Source organism: Kogia breviceps, chromosome 8, assembly GCF_026419965.1.
Source record: "Kogia breviceps isolate mKogBre1 chromosome 8, mKogBre1 haplotype 1, whole genome shotgun sequence".
In the NCBI taxonomy this organism is placed as follows: Eukaryota; Metazoa; Chordata; class Mammalia; order Artiodactyla; family Physeteridae; genus Kogia; species Kogia breviceps.
Window position 1 is genome coordinate 2331635 of NC_081317.1, and position 27793 is coordinate 2359427.

The 27793-nt window shown below is 61.5% G+C and overlaps 1 protein-coding gene across 14 annotated transcripts in view; it reads right to left on the reverse strand.

The window, feature by feature from the left end:
• The window catches only part of VAV2 (vav guanine nucleotide exchange factor 2), a 180279-nt gene that overhangs the window by 74689 nt on the left and 77797 nt on the right, over positions 1-27793 (reverse strand). For all 14 annotated transcript variants that reach the window (XR_010841788.1, XR_010841787.1, XM_059073293.2 and 11 more), the window contains exon 3: positions 8611-8669. Coding sequence is in view for 12 of the 14 variants with exons in the window: in XM_059073293.2 (XP_058929276.1) it covers positions 8611-8669 (59 nt within the window). In the remaining 2 variants the exon portion in view is untranslated. The remainder of the gene's footprint in view (positions 1-8610; positions 8670-27793) is intronic.

The window sequence follows — 27793 nt, forward strand, 5'->3', positions numbered from 1 at the left end:
CCAGAACACCTTTTGCCCTAGAGGCTGCATCTCAAGGCGGCACGTCTGATTCACTGGCTCGGCCGTCCTCCTGCTACGGCGGAGACTTGGGCCGGTCCCTTCCCAGCGGCCACGGCTGGGAGCAGAGCTCAGGGCTGCACAGAGAGCACCGCCGACCTGGCCCCAGAGCTGGGCTTGGGGGGCGGGGGCTGGTTGCCAGCAGGGCCACATCCCCGAATACCGCCGGCCACACCGCGACGTCACATTCTGTTCCAGAGCATTTTTAATGACCTCACATCCCTCCTGCATATGGATAAATCCCGCTGCAAAACAGGACAAGATTCCCTTCTCCGCCTCTGAAAACGAGCCGATAACGTTACACAGCTGGCCGATAAATGTTTAATGGTGGTATTTGCTGAGAAGGCAGCCTTTGATTGCTTTGCCTGTTACGGAGTGAAGCAGTCTTCGCTCCCTAGAGGGGAGGACAGGCTGGGGAGGGGGGCGGAGCTGGGGCTCCAGTGCCCGAGGACATTCTCACAGCCCCCAACACTGAATGCTGTTGGGGACAGGGCACCTGCCAGCGAGGACACCACCGTCCTTGGAGGCCCACCTCCCATCCCTGATAACTGGAGGGGGTCTCTGAACCCCAAACCTCCCTGCCGGCCGCTGGCCTCCCCCTCGGCATCCAGGTCTCAGGCTGGCAACGGCTGTGCGAGGACCGGGTCAGGGCTCCTGGGGCTCTTGCCCAGCTTTCGGGAGTTGCAGCTTTGCGCCCCCACGCACCGGGGATGCCAGAGGCTGAGGGACCCCTGCCTGGGCCCCGTCCCAGAGCTCGCCGCCCATGAAAACCCACATCCCCGGGCTTGAAACAATAGAACTTCATTCTCTTGGTGCTGGAGGCCAAAAATCCTGAAATCAAGGGGCAGGCAGGGCCACACGAGGCTCTGTGGGGAGCCCTCCGGCCTCTCCCAGCTCCCGGGGGCCCCAGACGGTCCTGGGCTTTGCAGTGTCACTCCAGTCTCTGCCTCCGTCTCCACGTCCCTCCTCTGTCCCTGGGTCCCCGCTCCGTGCGCCTCTTATAAGGACACCTGCCTCTGGATTTAAGGCCTACGGGGTAGTCAAGGATGGTCTCACCTGGAGATCTCTAATTTAATTACACCTGCAAAGACTTCTCCCCAAAGCTCCCGTGCACAGGTTCGGCGGCGTATCTCCTTGGGGCCGCCACTCAGCCCATGACACCTGCCCTTCCGCGGGCTCACCGGGGGCCCCATGGGAAGCCAGGGCTGGGAGGCAGAGTCCTCGGGCCTCGCTTTGAGAACTGTGCCCGGGCCACTGCGCAATGGCCCCTGCTCCACCCCGGCCCTCGCCCCGGGCTCGGACCAGCAACCCTTTCCAGAGACCAGGAGACGGGCTCGGGGCTGAGAAACCTGCTAAAAAGCACACCGGCAGCCCAGACCCGGGTCTCTTAGGCCCTTAACCCCACGCCCGCGGTCTGAGGTCACGCTCCAGCTTCTCCCCGCACCCTGCCCTGCACACGGCTGCAGTGCTTTTGCCTGCCTGTGACCGGGGTCCGGTGTCCATCTCCCCACCTGACAGGGACCGGTCCCCCACGTGTCCCAGCACCTGTCCAGGGCTGCTGGCGCCCCCAAGCACTGACAGAAGGAATGAATGAATGAATGGGCAAAGGAATGAATGAGTGAGCAGACGACTCCCTGGGCCCCGTCACCACCTGCTCGGGAAGCTCTCTGGGCCTCAGGTTGCCCCGTGAGTAGAAGTGGGAGATGAAGGGCCAGGTGTGGGGGCCGAGGAACAGGAACGGGGCAACTCACCCTTGACCTGCCTCAAGCCTCAGAGCCTCCCAGACAGGTGCGGGCAGATCTCCCATGCAGAAAGGCTCCTTCCCCTCCTCCTGTCCCTCGGCGCCGGACCTACTACGTGCCAGGCACCGTGCTGAGACCGTCACGGCCACCTTGTGAATCCTCACAACCACCCAGGGAGGGGGTTCCAACTCTGACCCCACTTTACTCGGGAGGCCATGGAGGCTGGGGGCGTGCAGAAACTGACCCAGCACCCCAGCACCGCCCCTAGTGGGCCGGGTCACTTCCTCACCCGCCCTCCACGGCAGCACACTGTCGAGGGCCTGCTCTGTGCTGGGGATCACTGCCAGGCCACCGAAGCTGTGACCCTGACCACCTCAGAGCACCACATGGGGGCCGACCGACGTTCACCTGAAAGAGGACAGGTGGAGGAGGGGTGGCAGGACGGGGTGTGGATGGAGGAGCGGAAGGACAGAGGGGTGCCTGGATGAGGACACAGGGGACGGGGCAATTGGAAGAATGGACGGACAGACAGATAGTGGGCTGCATGGACAGAAGGACGGGCGGGCAGGTGGGTAGGTGAATGGGAGGGAGCGAGTGAGGGTGGGGGAGGGGAGGGAACAACGATAAACATCCACTATGGCTCAGCCAGATGCACATTTTCTGTGGGCAAACTGACAGCACAGGCACGTGGCGCTGACAACGAGGATACCGATCTGGGAGCGAGCGGGGCAGAGAGAGACGCTGGGCTGCACGGTGTCTTTTTAAAGAGCCCCGCCCGCCCGCCGCGGAGGCTCCAGCTGGCTGCCCTCGCCCCTCCTGCCGGGCTGCATCTCGCTTCTCCAGACCGCCTCCAGCACGGATCACCTCCCCACTGCCCCGCGGGAAACGGCCGCTGAATATATTTTTGAACCAACGTGTCCCTTTCCAGCTCTCGTGCCCACAGCGGTAGCGTCAGAGAGAAGCAGACACAGCGCTCCTTCAAAATTCTGCACAGGGGTGAGTGACGGGTGAAAGGAAGCGGCCCTGCCGGTGTCTGCGGTGGCGATGGACTCAGAAAGAGTCAACCGGCCACCGTTGGCCACCGTTTGTCAAGCACGCGGCCCACCTCCTCCACGCTGTCCTCCCGACAGCCCCGTTCACAGATGGGGCCCAGGCTCAGCTGCCGGCGGCAAGCACTCAGGTGTCCAGGGAAGGACGCTGCAGGCCCTGGATGGTGGGGAAGGCTCAAAGGCTCCGTGGTGCCTCCCGGGAGCTCCGTCCCCGTGGCCAGTGTGGACAGGACACGGCCTTGGGGTCGCCAAGGCCAGCGTCTGCTTCTCCCCGCTGCCCCAGGGCTGTCCCCTCCTCCCCGAGTGTGGGTCACTGTCACCAAGTGGGGGCAGAGGGTTCTGGGCAGGAGGTTTAATGCGACAGTAGATTCCTTCCCGGGAGGGGCCCTGCATGGAAGCAGGTGTCACTTTGTTAGGAGAAAGCAAAAAGAATCCACACGCTGGGACCATTCTGTTCGCCAGGCGGGGGCCCCGCCCTGGCCTCAGCTGGCCCCTCCTTATTCTGAGGTGGGTTCTGTGTGATGACACCTGCGAGGCCAGAGCGGGGGGGCGGGGGGGGACAGGCCAGGCGGAGCCCCATCCACACCTGCTCCCTCGAGCGAGGGCCTGGCCCACACACCGTGCACCCTTTTGAGGCAGGAAGCACCCCACCCCACCCCACCCCACCCAGTGACGGCCGGTCACCAGCCTCGGCTGCCACATCACACCAGCTCCGGGGTCCTTGAAACAAAGGAAACCAAACTGACCAGGCCTGACTGCCCCCCCTCCCCTGCCCGCACGCCCTCCTCCAACACCTCCCAGACAGGAGCTCCCTCCCCACCAGCCTTGCCTCTGCCATGAGGAGCACCCTCCCCTTCTAGAACCTTCTACGGAGCCCAGGCAGGATCAGGAACACTGCAGGCACCGCTGCCCCAGCTGGTGGGACCCCTCCGTTCAGGTGAGAAATGCTTGGGAGCAAGACAGGGGTGATGGCGGCACAACACCGTGAATGTGTGAGCCGCCACTGAACCGTACACTTCAAAGGGATGAAGCTTACGTGAAGTTTAGTGCAACTCAATAAAAAGCCAGACAGCACAAGACAGGGTGGTGGGGCTGGGCTAGGACCAGGGAATCAAAGACGGAGGCTGGTCCCTGCTCCCAGGAGCACTCAGCCCAGCGAGGGCCCAGAGCTGAGCCTGCCACCCGGACCCAGCGCAGCGTGTGTGCAGACGTCCACGCGCCGAGGGCGCCGCGACGGCCCCCCGCCCGCCCCTAAGGCTCCTGTCCCATGCCATCTGCATTCACTCCCACTGCTGCTGTCACAAAGCGCCACAACAGTCGCCCCAAGCCACACGGGTTTACTATCTTGCAGTTCTGGAAGGTCGGAAGTCTGCAATGGGTCTGACGGGCTAAAATCAAGGTGTCAGCAAGGCTGGCTCCTTCCGGAGGCTCCAGGGGAGGATGCGTTCCTCTTCCAGCTTCTGAGACGGCCCGCGTTCCTTGGCTCGCGGCCACATCACTCCAACCCCCTCTGTGTCATCACATCTCCTTCCTCTGACTCTGACGCTCCTGCCGCCCTCTTACAAGTACAGGTGTAAGTACATCTATAAAAACGTAACCTGCGGAGAACCGTTTCCCTGTCACACAGGGTCCAGGAGTTAGGAGGTGGATGTATCTTTGGGGGGGCCACCTGTCAGCCCACCACCCAGCCAGCAGCCCGTGGGCGTTCACAGAGTGTCAGGGGCTGCACTAAATCACGCTGCACAGTGTACGGGCTCACGGCAACCTCGCGTGGCAGGTGGAGCTTTCCCAGCCTACAGAAGAAGAGACAGAGGGTCCAAGAGCTTCCCTGCCTAAGGTCACTCAACAAGCAGGTGGCCGACAGATGAGACCTCTGCCGGCGGGGGGGGGCGCCTTGGCTTCACCTTTCAGTTCCAGCCGCAGAGAGGCTCTCACCGCCTCCTCCTTCCCAGCCATTCCCAGCCCAGCCGTGATCATCCCTCAGTCTGGATCCATCCGGCTCCGGCTGCTACAAGGACCCACATCCCCACACGCTGAGCTGGGTGGCTCCCCAGGGATCACCCCAACCGCACACCCACATCACTCCTGATCCCCCAGCCAGCACCAGGGTGCGGCTCTTAGATTAAGTCTCCTATTCATCAGCCTCTGAGAAGCATGATTGGGGCTTTTGTGGAAGATCAGCTCATTATGCACAGAGCAAGTGTTGTGAGAACGATCGTTTTTCTGAAGGAGCATGCCGGGCTCCTATCCAGCCATGAAAGAAATGAGGAAGAGATTCTTCGGGGCTGCAGGCTCGGGTCTGTGGGTTTTCAAGGCAGAAAAGGGTTTGGCTAAAGGAACACCTTCTGCTAATTAACAACACTGTGAAATGCTCTTAAGGGAAGACAGCATAGCTGGCGTTTTGTGTTAGCGCCGGTGGCTCCCAGGATGGTAAAGTGCCCGCGAAAACTCGGCCTGTGCGGTGCACGAGGAGAGATTATTCCAACGCGTCGCGCTACAGGGGCGGTCGGAGCCCGCCTCCCAGGCTCAGGGTGGGTGAGCTGTGTGAGGTGATGGAGGTCCTGTCCCCAGGGGGCTGCGGAGGGAAAGGACCCTGGGAAAGTTCTGGATTGGGGCTCAGACAAGGAGGGAGAAACACAGGGTGAGGATGGGGCACAGGGGAAACCAAGAGACATGGACTGAGGAGGAGACGCAGGTGAGCGGGGCAGTTCTTCCTGCAGAGGTGTTGCTCCTGCCGGGAGGCCCTGCCCCTTCCTTTTGTCTGCAAACACCTCCCCCACCCCCTTCCTCTCCCCCTCCCCCGTGTGCAGTAAAGGGTTAACTCAGCAGACCTGGGCCGCCCACACCCTGCACATTCAAGAAAGATCAGGCCCTGGCCCGGTGGTGGCTCCCGGCGGGGACCTCTGTGCCCTTGGGATGTCCTGCCGATAAGAGCATCTTTGTCGACCTGGGGGGCCCTGGGCCCAGCCACAGAGTCTGGGATACGATGGGGTTTATGGGGGGCCTAGGGCCTCACGGTACCAGCTCGACCTCTGCAGGGGCTGGAGGCTAAGGTCACCCACGTGGGCAGTCAGCCGTGTCTACATGACCCACCCCAAACGAGAACCTGGGCGCCAAAGCTCAGGGGGGCTTCCCTGGCTGGCGACCCTCACCCATGACATCACACCTCGTTCCAGGAGAATGAAGCACTGTCCACGCAACTCCTCGGACAGAGGAGACCTGGAGGACTCGTGCGTCGTCTCTCCTGGACGCCAGCCTATGTGCCTTTTGCATTTGCTGATTTGCATCTGGCTCCTTTTGCTGGAATCTGGACTGTAGCGGCTCTGCTGAGTTCTCTGAGTCCCAGCGAATCGTCAGACCCGAGGGTGGTCTTGGGGGCCCCCAACACACCGTTACGTCACTGCAACAAACTATAATATGTATTGAGCCCTTCCGTGGGCCAACCCTGACCTCGGGGTTTACGTACCTCGTCTGAATGAACCCTGAGGAGTCCCCTGGGTGAATTCCCATCCACCACCTCAGAGAGGAGCCTCCCACACAAGACACACAGCCAACAGCATGCAGGGTTTGCAGCCGGGTCTCACCAACTCCGCAGCCCAGATCGCAACCCCCTCTGCTCACCATAGCCCTAGGGGGGGGCCACCTTCAAGGCTGGGGTCTTCATTCCCCACCCAGGGGGCCACTGTGCCCACACCCTGCCCGGGAGGCTCCCGGAATAGGGAGGAGAGAGGGCAGGTTTCCAAGCTCACCTGCCAGCCTCGGAAGCAGCCCGGGAGGCCCCTGGATCGTGGGGCGGGGGGGCCCTGGGACCATGGGGGCGGAGAGGTAGGGGGAGACGGGGGGATGGGGGCGAGAAGGCCAGGAGGGAGGGCCCCACCCCGTCCCCCAGGGGCCTCCGCACTGATCAGAGGTCACACGCCCGCTCTCAGGCCCCTCACCACCTTCTAAGCCACCAGCAGACGCTACGGCTGGCTGTCAACCCCCAGGGAAACTGAGGCTCCAGGGGCCTGTGGACAGGGCGGTCACAGCCTCGGTCACGGGCCTCGGGCCCGGCAGGGCACGGCGTGGGGAGCCTGGCACGGCGCTCAGGCCACCGCAGGACCGAGTCCAAGCACAGCCGGCTGGCTCGCCCGCCCCAGGAGCACCACTGAGCTGCCTGGCAGCAGAGGCCCCTGTTTGGGAGGATGTTTAATGGATTGAGAGAAAAGCTCACACTCTCACGTTACGTGACAAGGCAGACAAGATGACCAAGTTCGGTGGCAGGGCTTCACTCCTGCCTCTACGTGTACGTGCAGACACGCACGCAGGCGGAGAACGTGCTGGAACGGGTAAGAGGCAACCCACGGCACCGCCTGCCGTCCCGGGCTAGCGGGGGAAAGAACGGACGACCGTTTCTGGGAAGATCACAAAAAAATCCACGTACTGTCTTGGTATCCAGAAACAACTCGCTTTTCTCCGTTAGTCATTTTTAACGTGTCCCCATTACAGACAAAAGCTACAGTGAAAACCAGCCCGTGCAACTGGGGGCCTCACAGCTGAAGCAATGTTCTAGAACGTAGGCTGGGCGGTGGGCACAGGGGTTTCGTCTTAATGTTATTCCTTATGCCCTAAACGTATTATAAATATTCTCGAATATGTGTTTAATAGCAGCTTAAAAACATTTTTCAACAGCCTGTCCTTCAGCTGACATTAAAAAAAAAAAAATCCTCAATTCAATGAAATTTCTGAGTCCTTGGAAAACCCAACAGAAAAAGAGGTTCTGGGTGGGTTCCCTAATATTTGCGTCTGTTCCGGTGACCCTCTGGACCTGGGCAAACAGCCCCACCCAGGGTCCCACTGCAGTAGGCACCCTGGTCCTGGGACCCCCAGCCCATGCCACGTGCAGCGTCCCCCTCCACGACAACACCAGGGTGAAGCCCCTCCGTAGTCCCACCACCCTCACAAAGGCACCTGCACCCAGCCAGGTGCGACCCCATCCACTCCACCCTCAGGAGGAGCTAGGTCTGCCCCCCCAAGCTTCTCATCCCCACCCTGCTAGCCCACAATCCCCAGGGACATCGAGGAAGGCAGGCTGTCCTCACCGGATATGGAACCTGGTCTCCCTGACCCCAATCCATGGGTCAGAATCCACAACGACCAGTCCTCAGCTGGGGCTGCCCCCCCATCCCCCTCCTCCGTGGCCGGCATGCCCCCATCCCCCCATCTCCCCTGACCCCTCCGCCCTCCCAGTTCCAGGGCCCCTCGCCCCACGACGTCCACGTGTCAGGAACGAGAGATCAGACCGCGGGGGCCATGGGATTCTCTGCAATCCAAGCAGAATTAAAGCTGAGAGTGGAGAGATTCCTGCCGGGAGGGCTGCAGCCCCAAGGAGGCAGGTCCCCTGGTTCGGCCCCATCACAGCAAACAAACGCTGCTACTTCATGCGAGGCAAAACCCACTTCTGATGTGTGGAGAGTGCATTTAGGTAGGCAGTGATCCGTGAAAGGATTAATTTGCTGATCTTATTACCTAAATCGAGAGAGATTTTGCAGCCATCAGTAACATGCTGCCAGATTTCCCCGGTGTGAGCTGAAGCCTCTCCCCTCCTCCCCGCCCCTTCCAGCCGCTGCCAACAGGCAACCCGACAACACGCTGAAAATGCATGAGAAAGACACAGGGCAGAGGGTGTCTGCTCAAAACTCCAATATCTGTGACAGGGCACGCGGGTGGCGGATGAAGATGAAAGGGCAGGCACTCAGCAGTGCGCGCTCCGTGAAGCTCACCTGATCCCTTTGTTCTGAGCCAAGTTGTGCAGGGAGAGTCTTGACACGGCCGAGATGACCTGGGGGGAGACGAAAAGATGCTTCTGTAATTTCACCAGAAAGCCTAAAGTCATCATAAAACTGTAACGAAGTGTTTTGTAGGTGTCGAGAACAGTTCACTGAGCCCGTTTCATCTTGGTAAACAAGAACAAAAAAACACAGCCTAAGATTTTTGAGGCAAGACACCTATTTTGTATTTGTCGTGCAAAATATGTCATTTTGGTGCACTAATATTTGCTGAGGGCTGCTGCACGCCCGGCGCAGCGCCCTGGAGAGGAGCAGGGCTGGGCTCACAGCCCCCCCTCTGCCGTCTCCTGGGGCTCCAACATCAACCACGCCCTGAGTCTCATTCTCCCCCAGGAGCAGGTCTGCCTCATCGGGGCCACTGAGAGTCTGCTCAGACATCATGCCATCACCCCAGACTCCTGTTCTGGAAGTTACCGTATGATTTATAACAACTGCTGTTCCCAGTAGCTGCTGATCCATTTCAGAGATGGGGAAACAGTGGCCCAGAGAGGTCAAGAGATTTCCCCAAGGTGACACAGCAGCCGGGGCACAGCGTAGACGCAAACATCGCAGCACAGTGCTCCCTTCCCTTCCAGCCCCTTCTCTCTCCAGTATGACCATTTAAACAGATGCCCAGCTCCCTGGGGGGCGGGGGGGCGGAGTCAAGGTGGAGAGGGAATACGAAGAAGCCCACGTTCAGATTTCATGAGGGGATCCCAGCAGGCTCTCCGCAGACCGACAAGACTTGTCAAACTCCAATGCCTGAAGTGCTCGGCGAGGAGCCGTGGCTACTCCTTCCATCTGCCTCCCCTGCCCCAACCCGGTCCTGCCCTGTGTCCAGCGCCACCCCCCCCCCAAGATACACAGGCCCCACCCAGCTCCCAGCCTCAGAGGCCTCAACGCGGCCCTTCCACAGATCTCCAAAGGCACCCGTGGCAAGCAGGGGTGAGGCTCCACAGACGGGCACGGGGCAACGGAGGCCAGGAGAGGGCGGTGGCGACTGACCCCGAACACAGAGCGTAACGAGAACGGCTCACAACTCGCACAAGCTGCTCACGACGCCCGGCAGGACTGCTGGGGCACCTGCCAGGCCGGACCCCGAGCACTGAGGAGGCGGGGCAAAGCCTCGACTCGGAGAGCCGGCCGCGTGTGCACGGGTGTGGGTGGGGGGGGGGCGTGGGGGCGCGTCTGAGGACGGGGACCGTGAACACGGCCCGTGACAACCGCTTGCTAAAGTCACAGACACCCTCTGCTGAGCACTGGCTGCCTCAGAAACTGAGTCTGATGGGCCTTTCACGGGTATCATGCCAGCCAACCCTCACACCCCTGAAGGCCAGGCCCGCCGTACACACTTGGGAGACGGGAAAACTGAGGCTACGTCACCTTCCCGAAGTCCCCCATCCGGGACACATGCCTCAGACTTCCTTGTGGGCGGCTCTCCTTCTAGCAGCAATTTCTTTTTAAAAAAGAGGGGGAGAGAACCCCAACCCATACAGAAGGGCCCTTTCTCAGCTGGCGAGACGGCAGGTTCGGCCAACAAGCTGAGTGCTGTGAGCTGTCTTCCGGTCGGGGTTCTATTTCAGGGGCCGGGACGCACGGAAGTTATGAATGCAAAGAATGACAGGGTTCTTCTGTGTTTTCTCAGACAAGACTCAATGGGCTTATTGTGCAGCTGGCCCAGCCAGGGCTCCCACCCTTGTGTGCTCCAAGAGGCCTTTCACAAATAATGAGCGACTTGGCTTCTGCTGTTATTCTTGGCTTTTAAGGGCTCTAAATATTTAGGAAGAAGAAAAATTTAAGCAATATTGCTTGATGTCCTTACAGTTACTAGATGGAACGCTGGAAGTGTTAGGGCCGAAGGGCTTAGCAACTAGAGGGCACACATGCCACCCCTCTCCTACGCCTACCGTGGCAGACATTGCTAATCAACTGCCGCACTCCTCCGCATGGAGCCAGACACAGGCTCAGAGTCCTTCCCGCAGGGTCCACACAAGGCACCAGCAGCCGGTCAGCGTCGGCACAGGAGACGAAACCTGTCTGCCAACCTGCAGTCAGGGCCGAGGCCGAGTCTCACACAGTCTCTCACAGAGCCCAGGACAGGGAGGAGCTGCCACAGGTGGGTGAGCTGAAGCCGGGAGACCGGTCCCTGTGTCCACATGTCCACGGTCCCAGCGGACAAAATGTGGCTTCTCCTGCTGCTATGACCACAGCAAAGCTCAGCCCTGAGCTCTCAGCCGCTTTGCTCCAGGCTGGCACCTGTCACTAGCAGTCTGTACAGGGCTCTGCTCCGGATTTGTATCACCGGACAGGAGCAGCTTCTTAAATGGGGCAAACAGGGTTAACTGTCCCAGCTCTGCCGGAGGTGCCCTGCCCCCCGCTCTGCGTGGCCTGCGCATTTCTCGGCTGGTGTCTGTGCAAGAAGGGAAATCTCGGGTCTCACCAGGGGGAACCTCACTCCGGCGACCAGAGGCCCAGGGCAGGGGCTGCCGGGAACAGACATGGGACACCCCTCAGAGCCGTGGGGTCAGATGAGGGGCACTGGTTAGGTTAGGGGTGCGGAGGGGCGTGAAACACCTCAGTGGCTTCCCGAGGCGCCTCTGGCCGGTGCCTGCCCCACTCCCGCCATGGAGGAGCTGGGCTTCCGCAGAGGCATCACTCTCCCGTGATGATCAAAAAACTCCTGCCCACGGTCCCCGCCAACTGCTCTGAAAACGTAAATGTCAAAGGATGACATTTCCCCAACTTTTATCTCCGTTTCTCGTCTGCATCCCTGGTAATGAATGAAAAGACACAGCACCTGCTCCCCTCCTCCCTCCCTCTTCTCCTTCCCTCCACGTACAAGCGGCTCAGACCTCTGGGCTCAGCGATCCACCCACTGTTCCAGCCTCTGGGCCCACGGAGCCTCAGCTGCAGGCAAACAAAGAAACGTGTGTGCAGGGGCCAGGCAGGGGACTGACCGGAGAAGGGTGTGCACCCACGGGGACCAGTCCTGCTGGGAGGAGAAACGTGCAAGGCCAACTCCCCAAAGCCACGGCTGTCTGTGCTGTTCACGCTCGCATCTACTTCCTGCCTTGACTGTGACCTTTAATGTTTCGGCTCCTTTAAGGCTCGGGGAAGGAACAAGAATGGGTGTGACGGCCCAGAGGCTGGGAGGCCGGGGTCCGGGGTCTGGGGTCTGGATGGCAGTCTTGGCCCCGTCCCCACCAGGCGTGGCCTGCTCTGACCCTGAAGCTCTCCACCCGGGCCTCCTTCCGGGAGGACAGATTCCCAGACACTGGTGGCCAATCAGCTTCCACATGTGCATGGGAGGAGCTTTAGAATGCAGACCCCCAGGCCCAGCCCAAAGGCTCGGACAGAGGTGGCAGCTCCTCCTCAGAAGGTGGCCCACGCAGAGCGTGTGTGGGGTCCGGTGGGGGGGCCACCTGAGCGGGTCTGGGCTGCAGCCAGGTGGTCTGCTGGGGAGAAAGAGCCCAGACAGCCCTGGGTTCAAATCCGGACCCCTGCCTCAGTTTGCCTGTCTGTGAAATGGGGGAGAAAAGCGTGTCTCTCACGTGACTCTGCTGGACTCGGGGGAACGTGTGTCAGGAGGCTGGCCTGCAGCAGGTGCTCACAAACGGCCCACAGAAGGGGCTTTTGCACAGCCAGGGGAGCGAGGAGATCCACGTGGTGATTAAGGGTTGCCTCACCCACCCCCCATTCGGATGAAACCACAGGAAGAGGGCGAAGCTCCTGGCTTCAGCCTCGAGCCTTCGTGACGACTTAAAAAGAGGAGTTCAGGACGAGGGCTGAAGAGGCAGACAGAGACCAGAGGCCGAGGGAGAGATGGAGAGACGAAGAGACAGAGAGAGAGGGGATCTCGGACTTCAAAAAGCAGCATCATTCAGGGGTCTCCAGGGGGAGACAGGGAGGACATCCCGAGGCCTCCGGGCAGCTCTGGACCCGTTACCCCTTTGCTGAAGCCCCTGCTGAAACCTGCACGGAGAAGCAGCCAGACAGCGCCTCGAGTGCCTGGCCCCGAGTGGGCGGAGACAGCTGTGGGCTGCCGGCTGGCCCACCCTCCTCTGCTCGGGTCGTCCCTGGGCTGCAGGAGGTCCAGCCACAATCAGCCTCCTGCCCAGCAAGGGCTGTAACTCAGGTGAGGTCTCACCTACTGCTCCGGCCCAGAGTCTGCAAACTGCAGGTGTTGACCCACTGGTGAGGCGTAAACTTGGACGGGTCCTAACGGCATTTTTTCAGTGAAGTAGGATAGGATGGGATGGAAAAGGATGGGACGGGAAGGGATGGGAAGGGATGACATAGGATGGTAAGGGGTGGCGGGGATGGGATGGGATGGGACAGGACAGACAATACCAGAAAAGAGAAGTAAAGTAAGTATTATCTCATGAAACTTCTGTTTCAGTCTAGAGGACTTGAATGATTTTAGCTTCCCTGACTCAGTCACTCGTCAAATGTTTAATGCGCCCTGCTAAGTGCAGGCACCGTGCCTCGTGGTCGGGACGAAATAGAGGGTGGATCAGATTCAGGGACACGTTGCTCCCCGACGGGCGCCACCTCAGAGCTCCAAGAGCCCCAGGAGGCTCCCTCCCACGAGATAGGCTGGACTGAAATTGTGGCCCCATCTTACAGACAGGAATTCAAGGCCCAGTGCCCCACGGACTCACTCAAGCTTACGCCGTCAGCTGCGGCTCTGAGAGGAGAACCTGGTGTTGTTCACCCCATTGTACCTTCGGTGGGACGGGGCGGGGGTCCGTGACTCGTCTCTCAGCCTCCATGCTCTCCCCTTTCCCTGCAGGGCAAGCAGAGGCCACGGTTCCAGGGGCTCCATGCAGACAGCTTCAGGCATCCCGGACAATTGACACCGTTCATGTCCCATGGTCAGCTTCTCCAAGCTCTTCTGGGGCTGTGGCATCACATCTGACCTTCAAAACCAGGCTCTGAGCTGCCTCTTCACATTTCCCAGGTGAGAAGAACTGCAGCTCACCAAGTTTAGATGACGGCCTAAATCACAGAGTGACTTTGAGAACGCTCAAAGTATATCTGGGGATTTAGATGGGTGGGTGAATGGTGGATGGATGGATGATCCGTTGACTGGATGGGTGGACAGATGGACAGACAGACAGATGGGTAGGTGGATGACAAACGGTTGAACGCACGGATGGATCGACAGACGGGTGGATGGGTGGATGGACAGATGGACAGACAGGACCAACAGCAAAGGTTCCAATGAGGACCAGCCTCCCAATCTCCACCTCTTAATTATGAGAACATGAGCTACCATTTATTGAGCCCTTACTAAGTGTCATGCACTAGGATTAGCATGACACAAACATGGTTCCTATATGTATTATTCTCTCCCCCAACTCTCCACTTACTAGATGCAAGCACTGGGGACTAGAGGGAAAAAGAACCCTACCTCAGGTCACCCAGCAATAAATGGCTGACTCAGGAACCGGACCCAGTCTGCGCCAGCCAATCCCGTGCTCCCATCAGCTGCAACACACTCCACACGGGAGCCCGCAGGGGGCAAAAAACCCCGAACTCCTCTTCCAGGCCCAACCGGACCACATCTTCCAGCCTCGCCTGCAGTTACTGGGAACAGACATCAATCAGGCAGGCTGCTTTGCAGACCTAGCTCACGAAACCTCCCTGCTCCCGGGGTGACCTTGAAAGCCCCACTTAAAGGTGGTAAAGCCGCCATCAGCCTGGATCCCAGAAGGTCTGCGTGGAGCAGAGGCCACGCACGCACGCACGCACGCACGCGCGCGCGCACACTCTCTGTCCACCGGGAAACTCTCTGAACGGTTCCGCCACCTCCCGTGTAAGCCAGCCCAGCCCAGGTCTATCCGTCACGGCAGCTCTGCTGTCATCACACAAAACGTCACTGCCCTGCAACTCAAAATGTGAGCCTAAGAGTGGGCAGAGGCGATCCAGAGCAAGGACAGAGGTGGCTACAAGTCGGCCTTTAAACGGGCCCGGCTGCCCAGTCAGCTGACAGGTGGGCGTGTCCACCGGCCCCGCTTGGTCAGGAGGGCTTCCTGCCCCAGCTCCCCCCGGACATTAGGAATCATTAAACAGGAACCGTGCAGACCAGGAAGACTTTCTTATCAGCCAGGACCACTCATCTGCAAACACACCAGCAGCTCCGAGGAGACAAACGGGCCAGATGATCAAGCTCATTCAAATACGTTGCCCCGGAAACTCACCTATCGGCGGGGGAAATCTACAGCTAACTCGACTGCATATTTAGAAGCAAATCGTTATAAATCGTATTCTCCAGCTCAGCCTGCATTGCCCTTCCTTTTTTCTCCTTCCGCATCGAGAGCAAGGTCAGAAACACTTGCGCTGTTGCCTTCGGAATGCCAAGCAGTCGGCAAGGAGTGCTTCATCACGAACCACGGGCAACCACAGCTCCGGGTTCAAGCTCTGCCACCAGAAGGCAGCGAAACAAAAGCAAGCGGGGAACACGGTCACCTCTTAGCCACCGCCTTCTGCACAGCGGTGCCACAGTACCTAACAGATGGGGTTTTCCTTCAAGGGAGCCAAAAGGATGCGGGGAGATGGGAGGGAGCCAGACCCCACGCCCCAAGATAGCGAAACAGCAGAATGAAGAAAAAAAAAATGTCACTCACAGAGCCAAGTGACCTGCAGCAACCTGGGAGGGGAGTGCTCGGAGGGAGGGTCTGGTAGCCTTTAGAGGGTCGGAGCTTGAAAGTGATTTAGGAGGAAAGAAAAAGTTAGGCTAAGAAAGAAAAGACTATGGATATCTCAGAATTGGCCCACTGCTCCTTCGTGCCCTTGAACTGAGTTTTCAGTGAGATGTGAAACAATTCCCCAAATCTAGCTGCGCTTTTCCTCGCTCGGTGGGTCCAGATCCAGACCCTCAAACGCAGGGAGAAGAGACCACCCCGAGCCTCAGGGACCAGCAGCCCAAATCTTCACACCTCGGACTCTGTGGCTGCTGACGTCTGTGACCCAAGACAGAGGATCCCTGAGCCCCGGGCCCTCTCGGACCTGTGACGGTGGCCTCACTCTGCTCTGCCTGCAGAGCACCTCCAGCGGAGCCAGCGCCTGGCATGCCCTCAGCCCCCTCCGTGCGTGGACACTCCTCCGTCTCCACGGCCACCCACCACGGGGGCTGCCCTGATCTTCCTTACAAGTTGAAAAAACTGAAGCCCAGAGAGGTACGGTGACAGGACCAAGGTCTCACCGCTGGAGGCGGGGACCGCACCGGAGCCCGGCTCCTAAAACACATAGGAGGCCCCACAAAAGCAAGGACGCTGGGCATCTGTCCCAGCCACCTCCCCCGGGCCAGGAGACAGCCCTGGCCCCCACCTTACCCAAGGTGGGTGCTCAAGGAAGACAGGCCGGACCTTGCCTCTGCTCTCTGTTCGGCCCCTTCTCTGAGCGTCCGCCCCACCCCTCGGGCCTCAATTTCCTGCTGGGAATGAAAGGCTGTGACCTAGACTGGCGTTCCCCTGGCTCTGATCACGTCTGAGAGTCCCGGGCCACGGCACACAGGACAGACCCAAAGGGCCTGGTGAGGCCCCTGGTGAGGGGGCCAAGCAGGAGCCCCCAGGGACGTCACAGCTGTAAACGGCCCAGGGCCAGGAGCCTGGAGGATGGCACGTGGCCCGGGGCCTCTGAGACCAGCTGACCGCTACACTGAGCCCAAGAGGGGAGATGGGAAGGGGGCAGGGGCCACCCCCGTTCCTCCCCATGTTCCCTGCCGCCAGCACCCCTGCCTTCTCTGTGTCTCCGAGGCTACGCTTGGCGGCGGGGTTGAGATTTAATATCCCCTCCGTCCTGACACCCTCGGGAGAGCTGGAAGAGGAGGACTGAGCAGCGGCCCCCGTCCCCCGGCACCATCCCCTCCCCACTGCAACCAGCTAAGGTGGCCAGCTGCCCCGGCCAGTGTGTAAGGGTGACGGCCCAGCCCCCATAGCTCCAGAGGAGAAGGAAGCCCAGGACCCAGCCGGAGCAGCAAAGGCCGGGGGCAGCACTCCCTAACCCTGGGAACCAGGAAAGAAGAGGCCGCAAGGGAAGCTGGATCCACGTGTCCTCGCGGATCACAGTGAGGGGTACCCAGCCGTGAGGCCCAGGGGCGCCCGCAACAGACGGTGTCCGTCCAAGAGCCCCTGGGCGCCGGCCGCCTGTGGCCCCTGACCCATAACACGGGGGCGAACGGCCCATGATCACAGGACTGGGAGAGGACCAGGGGAGAATCTGAACTGGAGCTGTTCCCAACTAGGAGGGTTTGCGGGAATCGGTCAGGGAGACGTAAAACCCTGAGTGGAAGGAGCTTAGCGACCATCTGGTCCAAATGCTTCAGTCTGCAGATGGGAAAGCTAAAACCCAGCGACGGAGATGTCAGTGATTTGCAAAGGCCACCCGGCAGCTTCCAGGCAGACCCAGCCGGGAAGGCAGGGATGCCATTTGGAGCTCCAGGTCCCTATCTGACTGGCTTCACTGACAACCTCAGCCAACGTGCATCCAGGCCTCCCCCCGGCCGAGTCTTTGCCAGGCTTATTTCTTTTTCTTTTTTTTTTTTCTTTTGCGGTACGCGGGCCTCTCACTGCTGCGGCCTCTCCCGTTGCGGAGCGCAGGCTCCGGACGCGCAGGCTCAGCGGCCATGGCTCACGGGCCCAGCCGCTCCGCGGCACGTGGGATCTTCCCAGACCGGGGCACGAACCCGTGTCCCCCGCATCGGCAGGCGGACGCTCAACCACTGCGCCACCAGCGAAGACCAGGCTTATTTCTGTTTATTCCCCCAAACGCCCCCTCCACCAGCAGACACTCCTGTCAATCTTCCCATTTCGCGGAGGAGCAACTGAGGCTCGGGGACTCACGGCTGACGAGTGGTGAGCGGAGGTGGACCCAGGTCACCCATCTAGCTGCGGGGCCCCAGATCTTCACCCCGGCCCCGCCCCGGCAAGGCTGTCTCACGCCACCCCATCTGAGGCCAACAGGCAGCAGCGCAGGCTCGTAAACCCCAGAGGAGCAGGGCTGCTAAGTGAGGCCCTGAGGCCAGGAAGCCCATTTACCACAACGGTGGCTTTGGGAGCCTGTGGGGTGGGTCGTCCCAGGCCACCACCCGCCGTCTGTGAAAGCGGCTCACCATCCCCCTGGACACTCCCTCACACCCCCACACCCCCACCACCCCCACCACCCCCACCCCCCGTTAGCACAGCTGCCATGGAGCCGCCCCGGCAGCAGGAGGGGAGCACAGGCCGAGGCCTCCCCTCCCCCATCTGGCAGGTAAGAAGTGGGTTCAAGGTGTGTCCAAACGTAGGAGGCATCTCAGACCCAGCTGCAGACAGGCCGCGACACAGCTCCCCGCTGATCCGAGGCGAGGCCACGAGCCGAGACACAGTTCTGCGGCCCAGCGTCACGAGTCACTGCCCCGAAGGCAGGAGCATCCCAAGGGCAGCCCAGGGCCGGGATGCCCACACACTTTACAGAACAGCCCTGGGCAGGGCGGAAGGAGCCCCCATCCCAGGAGGAGGCCTGGCCCTCCCGAGAGGCCCCCGCTACGCTTTTCCCTTCCCTCTTCCTAGTGGCGGAGACGGCGAACCAAGGGGCCAGGCAGCAGGCGTCTACAGGGCCGGCTCCCTGAGCAGGTCCCCGGGGCCCCCACCAGACACACCTGCCTCTGCTGTTGCATCGACTCCCGCCTCTCGGCACGTATGGTTTGCCTCCAGCACGATCCCGTGGGCTCAGGACCATCTTCCCCAATTTCCAGATGAGGGGACTGCGACCTCACTTGCCAGGGACCCAACTGTAAGAGGCGGCTCCAGGCTGTCTGACCCCAAGCCCTTTCTAAGAGGCGTCTTCTGCATTTTCACAGCCTCCTCAGACGTTACACGGGCTGCTGAGAAACAGGGAGTGGATTCGGTTTTTCTCCATCCCTCCCTAGAACTGCACTGGGGGACACCGGGTACCGAGGTGGTAGCGGTCTTCTAGCACACAGTTCCGAGGGACGCCAAGCCACACCCCCTGGGCAACCTGGCAGCGCTGCTGAGTCTCAGCCCGTGAGCAGCGCTCAGAACATCACAGCGACCAGGGGCCTCGCTGAAGAAGCCGACACTCAAGTGAGCCTGAGCCCTGACCATGAACCCGAGCTCCGACCCCCAGCCTGGCGCTGGGCTGCCGAGTGACCCCACTGCCCCACTGAATCCTCAAGCACACGAGGGGGTGATAGCGCGCCCCCCGTCGGATAACGAGACTGAGGGTCAGAGTGGTCACCTACACACAGTAGTAGAGACGGCTAAGAATGACGTGGATGGTCTGATTAGCACCTCAGCCTCCGGTCTGAGCCTCACCCGGGAAACACCCCACCCCCACCCCGCCCCAGCATTTCTGGCTCATCGGCTCCCTGGGCCTTCCCCATCTGTCGAACTCCCAGCTTGCTAATGGGGGCGAGGTCACAGCAGCCATTACCTGGTGAGGGCCGATGAGTTTCCGAGCTGCTTTACTGCCCTCCCTGATTAATGGCCGTTTTAATGGGAAGGGGAACAAAAGTTGTATCTTTTACACCACGGCAATAATTTTTCAATACACACACTTGTCTCTGAAGTGATGACTCAGTAACTCAGTTATTAACTGCAAGCACAACCCCAGTGTGCCGAGCAGCATGAATCTCTCCTCTGCTGGATCAGCCCCCGCCCGCTCCTTGCTCCTGACGCCAGCACCCGGAGAGCCTTTGGAGCTCTGGCTACCCTGCAGCCCTGCACTGTTTTCTCTCCTTTCTCCCTGGGCTTTCTGATGGCAAAGCGGGTGGGGAGGGGCTCTCTGACCTGTGTTCGCAGTGCCAGGCGGAGCTCAGCTTGTGCTGTGTTCACACGCTCCCGGCTCTTCTGACGTCCCGCAGGAGAGGGATCAGGGACGTCAGGGATGACCACTGGCACCACAGCAGCCACGGGGCTGCGTGAGGATGGCCTCGAGCAGCTACACAAATTACAGGACCAACTGCAAACCCAAGCACGTTCATGGCTGGGTGGGTGTTTCTGGAAAGATCTGACAGCACTGAGCATGAAGAAAGGTTGTTCTGGGGCTTCCCCGGTGGCACAGTGGTTAAGAATCCGCCTGCCAATGCAGGGGACACAGGTTCAAGCCCTGGTCCGGGAAGACCCCATATGCTACAGAGCAACTAAGCCCATGCACCACAACTACTGAGCCCGTCTGCCACAACTACTGAAGCCTGTGCGCCTAGGGCCCATTCTCCGCAACGAGAAGCTACCGTGATGAGAAGCCCGCGCACGACAACGAAGAGTAGCCCCCGCTCCCGGAACTAGAGAAAGCCCACGCAGAGCAACAAAGACCCAACGTAGCCAAAAATAAATCTTTTTTTTTTTTTTTTTTTTTAAAGAAAGGTTGTTCTGAGTCTGACAGACAAGGGTCCCCGTCCATCCCCAACCGAGGAGGCAGTGCTCAGTGCAGCTGAGTCCCAGTCTCCTTGCCCGAGAAACAGGGGCAATACACGCCCTGGTGGTTGAGGAGGTCCACCCACCCTGTGGGTTCACTGTCACAGTCATAATCATCATTTCTGCCCTTCCTGGGGGAGCAGCCCCCCACTTCCACCACCTCCAAGTCTTCTGTGGTTGTCTGTCACTGGACACTGGCTAGCTAGCGTTCGCTGTGGACTGAATGTTTGTGTCCCCCCCAAATTCTTTTTTTTTTTTTTTTTTTTCGCGGTACGCGGGCCTCTCACTGCTGTGGCCTCTCCCGTTGCGGAGCACAGGCTCCAGACGCGCAGGCTCGGCGGCCATGGCTCACGGGCCCAGCCGCTCCGCGGCACGTGGGATCCTCCCGGACCGGGGCACGAACCCGCGTCCCCCGCATCGGCAGGCGGATTCTCAACCGCTGCGCCCCCAGGGAAGCCCCTCCCCCCAAGTTCTTGTATTGAAGCCCTAACCCCAGATGCAGTTATCTTTGGAGGCAATTAGGTCATGAGGGCGGAGCCCCATGAAGGGGACTGGTGCCCTGCGAAGAGGAAACTGGAGAATGTTCTCTGTTTCTCTCCAGCTCATGAGGACGCAGCGAGAAGGTGACCGTCTGCCAACCAGGAAGGGAGCCCCTGCCAGAACCCGACCGTTTGGGGGCCTCTGATCTCAGACTTCCAGCCTCCAGAGACGGGAGAAATAAATGTGTGTTGTTTCAGTCACCCCGTCGATGGCGTTTTTGTCATAGCATCGCTGGCAGGACAGCCCAGAAGAGGGAATTCTGCAGACTCTGCCCACCACCAGTCGCGGTACCACTCCCGGGAACCACACCTGGGAGCTGGGGGGAGACCCCCACGCGGCAGGCACAACGCACTGCCCTCGGCAGGAGTCCCCATCCGTGCCGGGGACGGCGGGGAGGTTCCGAACGGGTCAGCAGAGCGGGAGGGTGGGGAGACGCTGAGGGCAGCAGCTGACCACGGGCTAGGGAGCGCCTGCCTACCTTGTTCACGGATCCTGGGGTCCGCCTTTGACCCCCTGCGCGAGGGAGCAAGGGTGGGGGACCCTGCCCAAGCTCCCCCCGCTGCCCTGGCCAGGCGCCTGCCCACCCCCACCTCAGGGGCCTGTGGCACAGCCTTCCACGGAGCGCCAGGCTTGGTGTCGCTAAACCCGGCGTCACGTCCAGCAGCAGGGTGTCCCCGCCGTCTCGGCCACGCCCCGAGGTCTCGGGGTCTCAGGCCCTCATCTGTCACGTGGGGATGATAACAAGCTGGAGGCTCTCCCCTCCTCACCGACGTGTTCAGCGGGGTTCAGCGAGCCTCAGGACACGCCGCGCACTGTGCCGCGGACGAGAAGCCAGAAGTGACGTCTGGAGCTCACGGGCTCCAGTGCGTGCTCAGCGTCACGAGGACGGGAGCGTTAGCGGGGGACCTAACCAAATCGAGGGGCGGGGGCATCGGGGAAGGCCTCCCGGATGAGGCGCCTCTGCCACTCCACCTCAGCCCTGAGGTGAACTGGACTCGCTGGGGGAGCTGCCAGCCTGTGTCACAGTGCTGGCACGTGTGCGGCAGGCTCTCCGTAAGTGAGGGCACCCTGCCCACGGGACGGCCTCAGGAAGTGGCGTCCCCCGGCACCTGACGCTGCAGAGGGTGGCCGGCTCACACGGACCACGGAGAACCTCTCTCCTTTCCGAAGCAGTATCAGCCCAAGAATCCCTGCTGCCCGGCAACTGCAAACCCCATTTGTGCAAAGGAAACCCTCGGCAGGAAAGAAGTCTAAAGTGATTTTTCCTCCCCGGCACGTTGTGATGAAGGAAAACGGCCACAGACAAAGCTCCGGATCGCTCCCCGAAAAGCGGTTTCATCGCCATTCCTGCTTAATCCCGGCCCGTCAGGGGCCTTCCCGCACCAGCCACTTCATGGATTTTCTTCCTCCTTGAGGGTAGACTTCAAAGATGCATTCTTCCCAGAATAGATTCTCCGTGACCACAAGGGAGAGGCCGGCCCGAAGTGGAGGAGAAAGAGCCGCTGCCTGGGGAGGGTGGCAGAGGAAGGGGCCCTCCCACGCCCCATCCCTGGGCCCCCGCCCCCTCCCCCTCTCCGTTCCTTCCCTCCTGGGTCGCAGGGAGGGACGTCCCCAAGGCTGCACGAGGCTTCATGCCCCCGCTCACCACTCCTCAAGCAGGTGGACCCTGCTTCGTTGCTCCCCCAGTGATCCAGAGAGGGTCCTGGTAAATGACAGTGACACTCTGCAAGAAGTCCAGATGGGGGCTGGCGACATGACCCCGAGGGCAACACAGCAAGAAGTGTGGGGGAGGGGGATAGCAGAGCCAGCTGGTGACCTGCTGGGGCAGCTCAGGAACGTGAAGATTAACAGGAACGTATCGAAACAACCCGCTGTGCTGACCCCACGCGGTCCCCACCACGGCAGGCGGGTGCCAGGGAGGCGGGCCTGGGTGCCGTGGGAGCAGTCCCCAGGGACGTGGGCTGCCACCGGCGGTAGTGAGCACTCCGTCACGAGAGGCATACAAGAAGCTGGTGCTGGCACTGCACAGGCGATCAGACCAGAAGACTTCCCAGGTCCGGGGCCACTCTGGAGGTCGAGGGCACCGCAAAACCCTCACCTGAGGCCCGCGGCCGACTCTGCTCACATGGATTTTGCAGCGGCTCTCACGGCCGAGGAGCGGGCACTCGAAATGAACGGTGAGCAGTCAGGACACCAGCACCAAAACAGAATAAAACCAGCACGCGCACACGGGCACGCACACACTTGACAGGCCACCGGGGTGAGGCCCCAGAGGCACACGGTGAGCAAAAGCATCGATTCTGTGCCACCTCCCCGTGCCGTGACTTAACGCTCCACCGCGCCTGAGCTGCTCCCTTGGCCGGGAGTGCCCTCACCTGCCTCCTGCCCGACCTTAGCCTCCTCCAAAGCTCCCTCAAAGGTCACTCATCCAAGGAGCACTTCCTTCTGTCCCTGGGCCCTCGCTGGAGTCAGCCGGCTGCCCTCGCTGGGTCCCGCCATACCCTGCGGACCGATCCGGGCAGCCTCTCCCACCCCACGGGGTGTGGTGGGAACTCCCCAGGCGCCCAGTAGATGCTGGCTCCATCCTGTCTCTCAATCCTGGTTACCTGGTGCCCTGACTCTGTGAAAACTCATCGAGCTGTCCCCTAACGACAGACTCCTTTTTCTGTATGTGCAGGATACTTTGAGAAGTTATGTTCAGGAAAAAAAAAAAAAAAAAAAAAAAAAAAAACCCTCTAGCTTTAAATCTAGAGATTTCAAAGACATTAAATCAGCTTCACTCATTCAAAAACACACAGCTCAAGGCCTTCTGATGAGATTGACACTTGGTGAGAACATGGAACACAGAGGAAGGAAACGGCCAGAGACGGGCAGGGGTCGCCCAGGGACACCGCGGCCCTGGCCTCGGATCCACACGCGCCCCCAGCCCCAACCCAGCCAGAAGGAGCATATGAAGGAGGCCACACCGGAGGGGCTCAGGGCTGTGTCGCCAGCTCGTCCTCGTCCCTGTAAAGGCAGAGACTCCACTCCTTCCAGAAGGGCCCCGTCCACGCTGCGTCCACTGGCTCTGCCCGTGACACCCACGCAGACAGGCCGGGCGGGGAGGACTCCGGCCCCCGCGGAAGCCTCTCTCCAGGGGCTGGGAAGGCACAACCATATTCATAAACGCCTGTGAATCTTTTCCGAAGCAGTGGCTTCCTTTGCTCCAGAGCTCCCTGCGGTTCTTCCGAACCCCCGAGCGCACGGGCCGTGGGGGACGCGTGAGGTCCAGCGGCCACCTGCTCGGCCCACGGCCGGCTGCCCTGCAGACCCCCGCCTCCCGCCCTGGCTTCTCCGGCGATTTCAAGGTCTGTGTGTTCAGGGGTCCCCGTCAGATCGATGGCAGCCGCGGCCCAGTGACGTGGCTTTCTCAGGGCTCTTTAATTCCGAAACAAGGCTGGACCTGAGGACACCAACTCGTCTGCAGCAGAGCGGCGGCCCGTGTTCCTGCAAAAGCCCACTGTGCGCTCACGAGGGCCTCACGCAGTCACGCAGCACGAGGGCGGACGATCCCCTTCACACTGTAAAGCAGCCCGCGCGTCCCAGGGGGGCCAGAGAGACGTGACCCCGGGGCAGCCCTCCTCCCAAGGCGTGGCCCCAAGGTGACGGGTGACATCCCCGTGGCCCACACACCCCGTCCCTCCAGAGCCATCCAGCAGCTCTGAGACGAAGGGCCTTCAGTAGCCCGTCACCCCGGGATGCTCAGGACCCCCGAGGTGGAAGCAAGCCCATGCTCTGCTCGGCCCCCGGGCCGGTCCCCAAGCGCCCCCCCCCACTTCTCTCTGGGCCAGAGGGAGCCACGGCTCCTTGTCGGGCTCCCACCGTGGGTGCCCGTGCATGACAACCCAGCTCAGGTGTTCAAAGCTCAGAGCGCAGCTCTGGCTTTTCTGGGGACCCACCTCTGAGAAGACTGTGCTGGACGACAGGACAGAGCCTCGGTTACAAACCTCAGATGAGCTCGCACGGAGGCCGGTCCACCAGAGGTGGGCGGGGAGGCCCAGCGGGCCCGGAGCAGAGCCAGCTGCCCGGGGAGGCCTCAGGAAGCAGCTGCCCGGGGAGGCCTCAGGGAGGGCGGGCTGGGGGCATACCCAGCCCCCACCACAAAGAGCCGGCCCAGGAAGACCCCAGTCATTTCGTGCCAAACCCAGCGGGGCTGTCTTAGGTGTTTCGTCCGGGCCGGTTCTCACATAGCGCCTCTGCCCGCCCGGGTCTGCCCGCCCCGCTGGGAGCGCGGACCTCCCCGTCCCAGGGACCCTTCAAGGACCTCACAGCGGGGCGGGGGGCAGCCTCTGGGCACAGCCGACTACGGTCCCAGGCGGGACCCTGCACAGTCCAGGCTGAGTGCCAGCAAGACTGTCCCCAGGCCGCCGGGTCAACTTTCACATCGAGAACCCTTCTGTTTTCCATCACCCTGACCGCCTGCGCTCCCGGCCTGGACGCGCAGCCACCACGGGGCACCTCCCCCGGACGCGCCCAGGCCCCTCACCCCCAGGTCCCCACCGCGAGCTCCCCACTCACTTCAGCCCACAGACCAGGCCACGACACAGCCCACCGGCTGAGCCCGGCGGGAGCCCGGCAGGAGGATTCAACCCGAGGCCTCCGCTAACATCCACATACTCGCTCCTCCGCGCCGTCGAGGGAAGGAAGGAGGGCACAGGCGCCGCGTGCAGGCCCAGGCAGAGGCTCGAGCCAGCACCCGCTCTGCACCAGGCATGGTGCCCACCCCACCCTGGCCCCGGCCCGGGCACCCAACGCGCCTCCAGACGAGCGCTGTGTACACCAGGAGCCCTCGGCGTCGGTAATGACGGGAATGTAACTCCTGCCTGACACGCAGGCCCATCTCCACGTCAGACCTCGCGCAGGATCCCCGACAATTGATTACCAGCCCTTCAAAACCCATCACAGTGCCCGCGGCGGCCAGACTGGAAGCTCACTGCATGGACACGGCCACGAGGGCCCCTCACCAGCAGCCTGAGTCCAGAGGGCGAAGAGGCCCCAACGGGAAAGGCACCCTGTCCTACAGCTCCTTCCTGAGCAACCAGGCCAGGAGTCTCTGCTGCGAGGGATCCACCGGGCACAGCCCCCCGCAGACACTGCCCCCCTTAGGGCTCTGGTCCCCGAGGGCTCTGTCCCCCAAGGGCACAGCCCCCCTAGGACACTGTCCCCCAGGACGCTGCCCCCCCCAAGGACACCGCCCACATAGGACATTGCCCCCCAAGGGCAAGGGCTGCGTCTCCCCAAGGCCTCAGGGTGGGGGGGGGGCCTGGCGCAAGGTCTAATCTTGGGGCCCCGACGGTGGGTGGAGCAATTCACAGGCCCTCCCGCTCCAGGAGCCGTCTGCACCCAGGTGGGCACCTGAGCTCAGGGAGAGGCACCTCCGAAGCCCCTGCCTCACTCTCTGACATACCTTCCAATCAAAGGGTCCCAGGCCCTAGCACCTCACGTGGGATGGGAGTCTGAGGCTGCTCGAGGGGCCTCGGGGACCCTTGAGGGGCACCCCAAATGGGAACCAGTCCTCCCGTCGGCTTTCAGGGTCCACCTCAATGTCCTTCTGTCCAGGAGCCGTCACCAGGGGCCGCCCGCCCCGAGCCCCTTGGGGTGCCGTCACCTCCCTCACCATCACGGGGTGAGGACGACATCGCCAGGGGCTCATTCTTCACGGAGTCCCTGGGGCTTGGAATCCAGGGGTGGGGTTACAGCGGGTCTGGGGGCCCCGGGCAGGGCTGAGGAGCCCGTGTGGTGCAGGCACCCAGCAAACTCCAGGAAGCACAAACGTAAAGCGTCAGCCCGGCACCCGGCAGGCACTCAAGAAATGCCCTCCCACGAAGGAAAACTGCAGCCAGCCTGTCCAGGCTCTGCCAGCCCGGCCGTGACTCGGGCAGATGCTCCCCTCTCCCTGCCTCGGTTTCCCCATCTATTTAAAGAAAGCTCATGGGCATAGCTAATTAGTGCCCGTCTCACTGGGTCACCGTGGAAACTGAACATGCACGCTGGGCACACAGAGGGCCCACCGCCTGCACGAGGAGGTGTTTACCATTGTCAGCAGGGCGCTGTCGTGAATTTCTAGTCTCCCCACGTGCAGCTAAGGAGGCCCTTACGAATGATGGAGAGAGAACCCTGACCAAAGGAAGGACTTCTCAGAACCCACGTCTGCTCGGGGGTAGCCCCAAGGGCCACTGGGCTCCCCCCGCCCGTACACTGCAGCATTCGGCCCCCATCACCCACCTGCCTGCGGGCCTCCACAACCCTCGAGGCCTCGCTGACCCCCTCCGAGCCACCCACCCCCTCAGCAGGCATGGCGATGACCTCCCGAGACAGACGGCAAACTGGGCCAGAGAACGGCCGGGCCACGGCCCCCTTTCTGCTGCGTAGAGAGGCCAAGCGGGCCTGGGACTCTGGCCTGCAGAGGCCTCCCCTGTGATCTGCACCCTGGTCTCCCGCTGCCCCGTGCAGAGGGCTCCCCTTCCCAAGGCAGGCCCTCGGACCCTGGGAGGCACGGAGTCCCCCAGGCCGACACCTGCACCAGGTCAGCTGGACACACAGGGGAGCAGGCCTTGTGCTCTGCGTCCTAACAGGCCGGGACCCGTCTGCAGAGGCCCCTGGGTGACTGCAGTCGCACATCGGCGCCCTCTCAACCGCAGGCAGTGGCCGGGCCGCCACCCATCTCAGGCCGAGATCTGCCCCGCGTCCCAGCACATCTCGGCCAAAAGCAGGAATCCGGGACAGGCACAGGACGGGGCACCCGGCTCGCGGGCCGGCCTCCCGAGGAGAGGGCGGTGGTGACCTCACGTAGCGTGGCGGGGCCAGATTCAGAGAGGCTCAGTCACCTGCCTGCGGTGGCCCAGCTAGAAAGCGGCGTGTCCGGGACTCACAGCCAGCTCAGGCCTGAGCAGACAAGGAGCAGCCCCGGACTTAAGGAATCCTCTCTCCCCTCCGGGTTGGGGTCCGTGAGACCCAGTGTCCGGTGGGTGCAAATCCCTTCCCCTACGGGAGACACGGAGAGAAGACAGGATGTGGAAGCGAGCGGAGCCCGCTCCTCTCCTGGGGCCCCCGGGCGCTGTACTCGCCCCTCCAGAGGCTAAGCGCCGCCCGTGGCGGGACACGTCTCTACGACCTGGCAGTTCCACCCACAGGGGGTC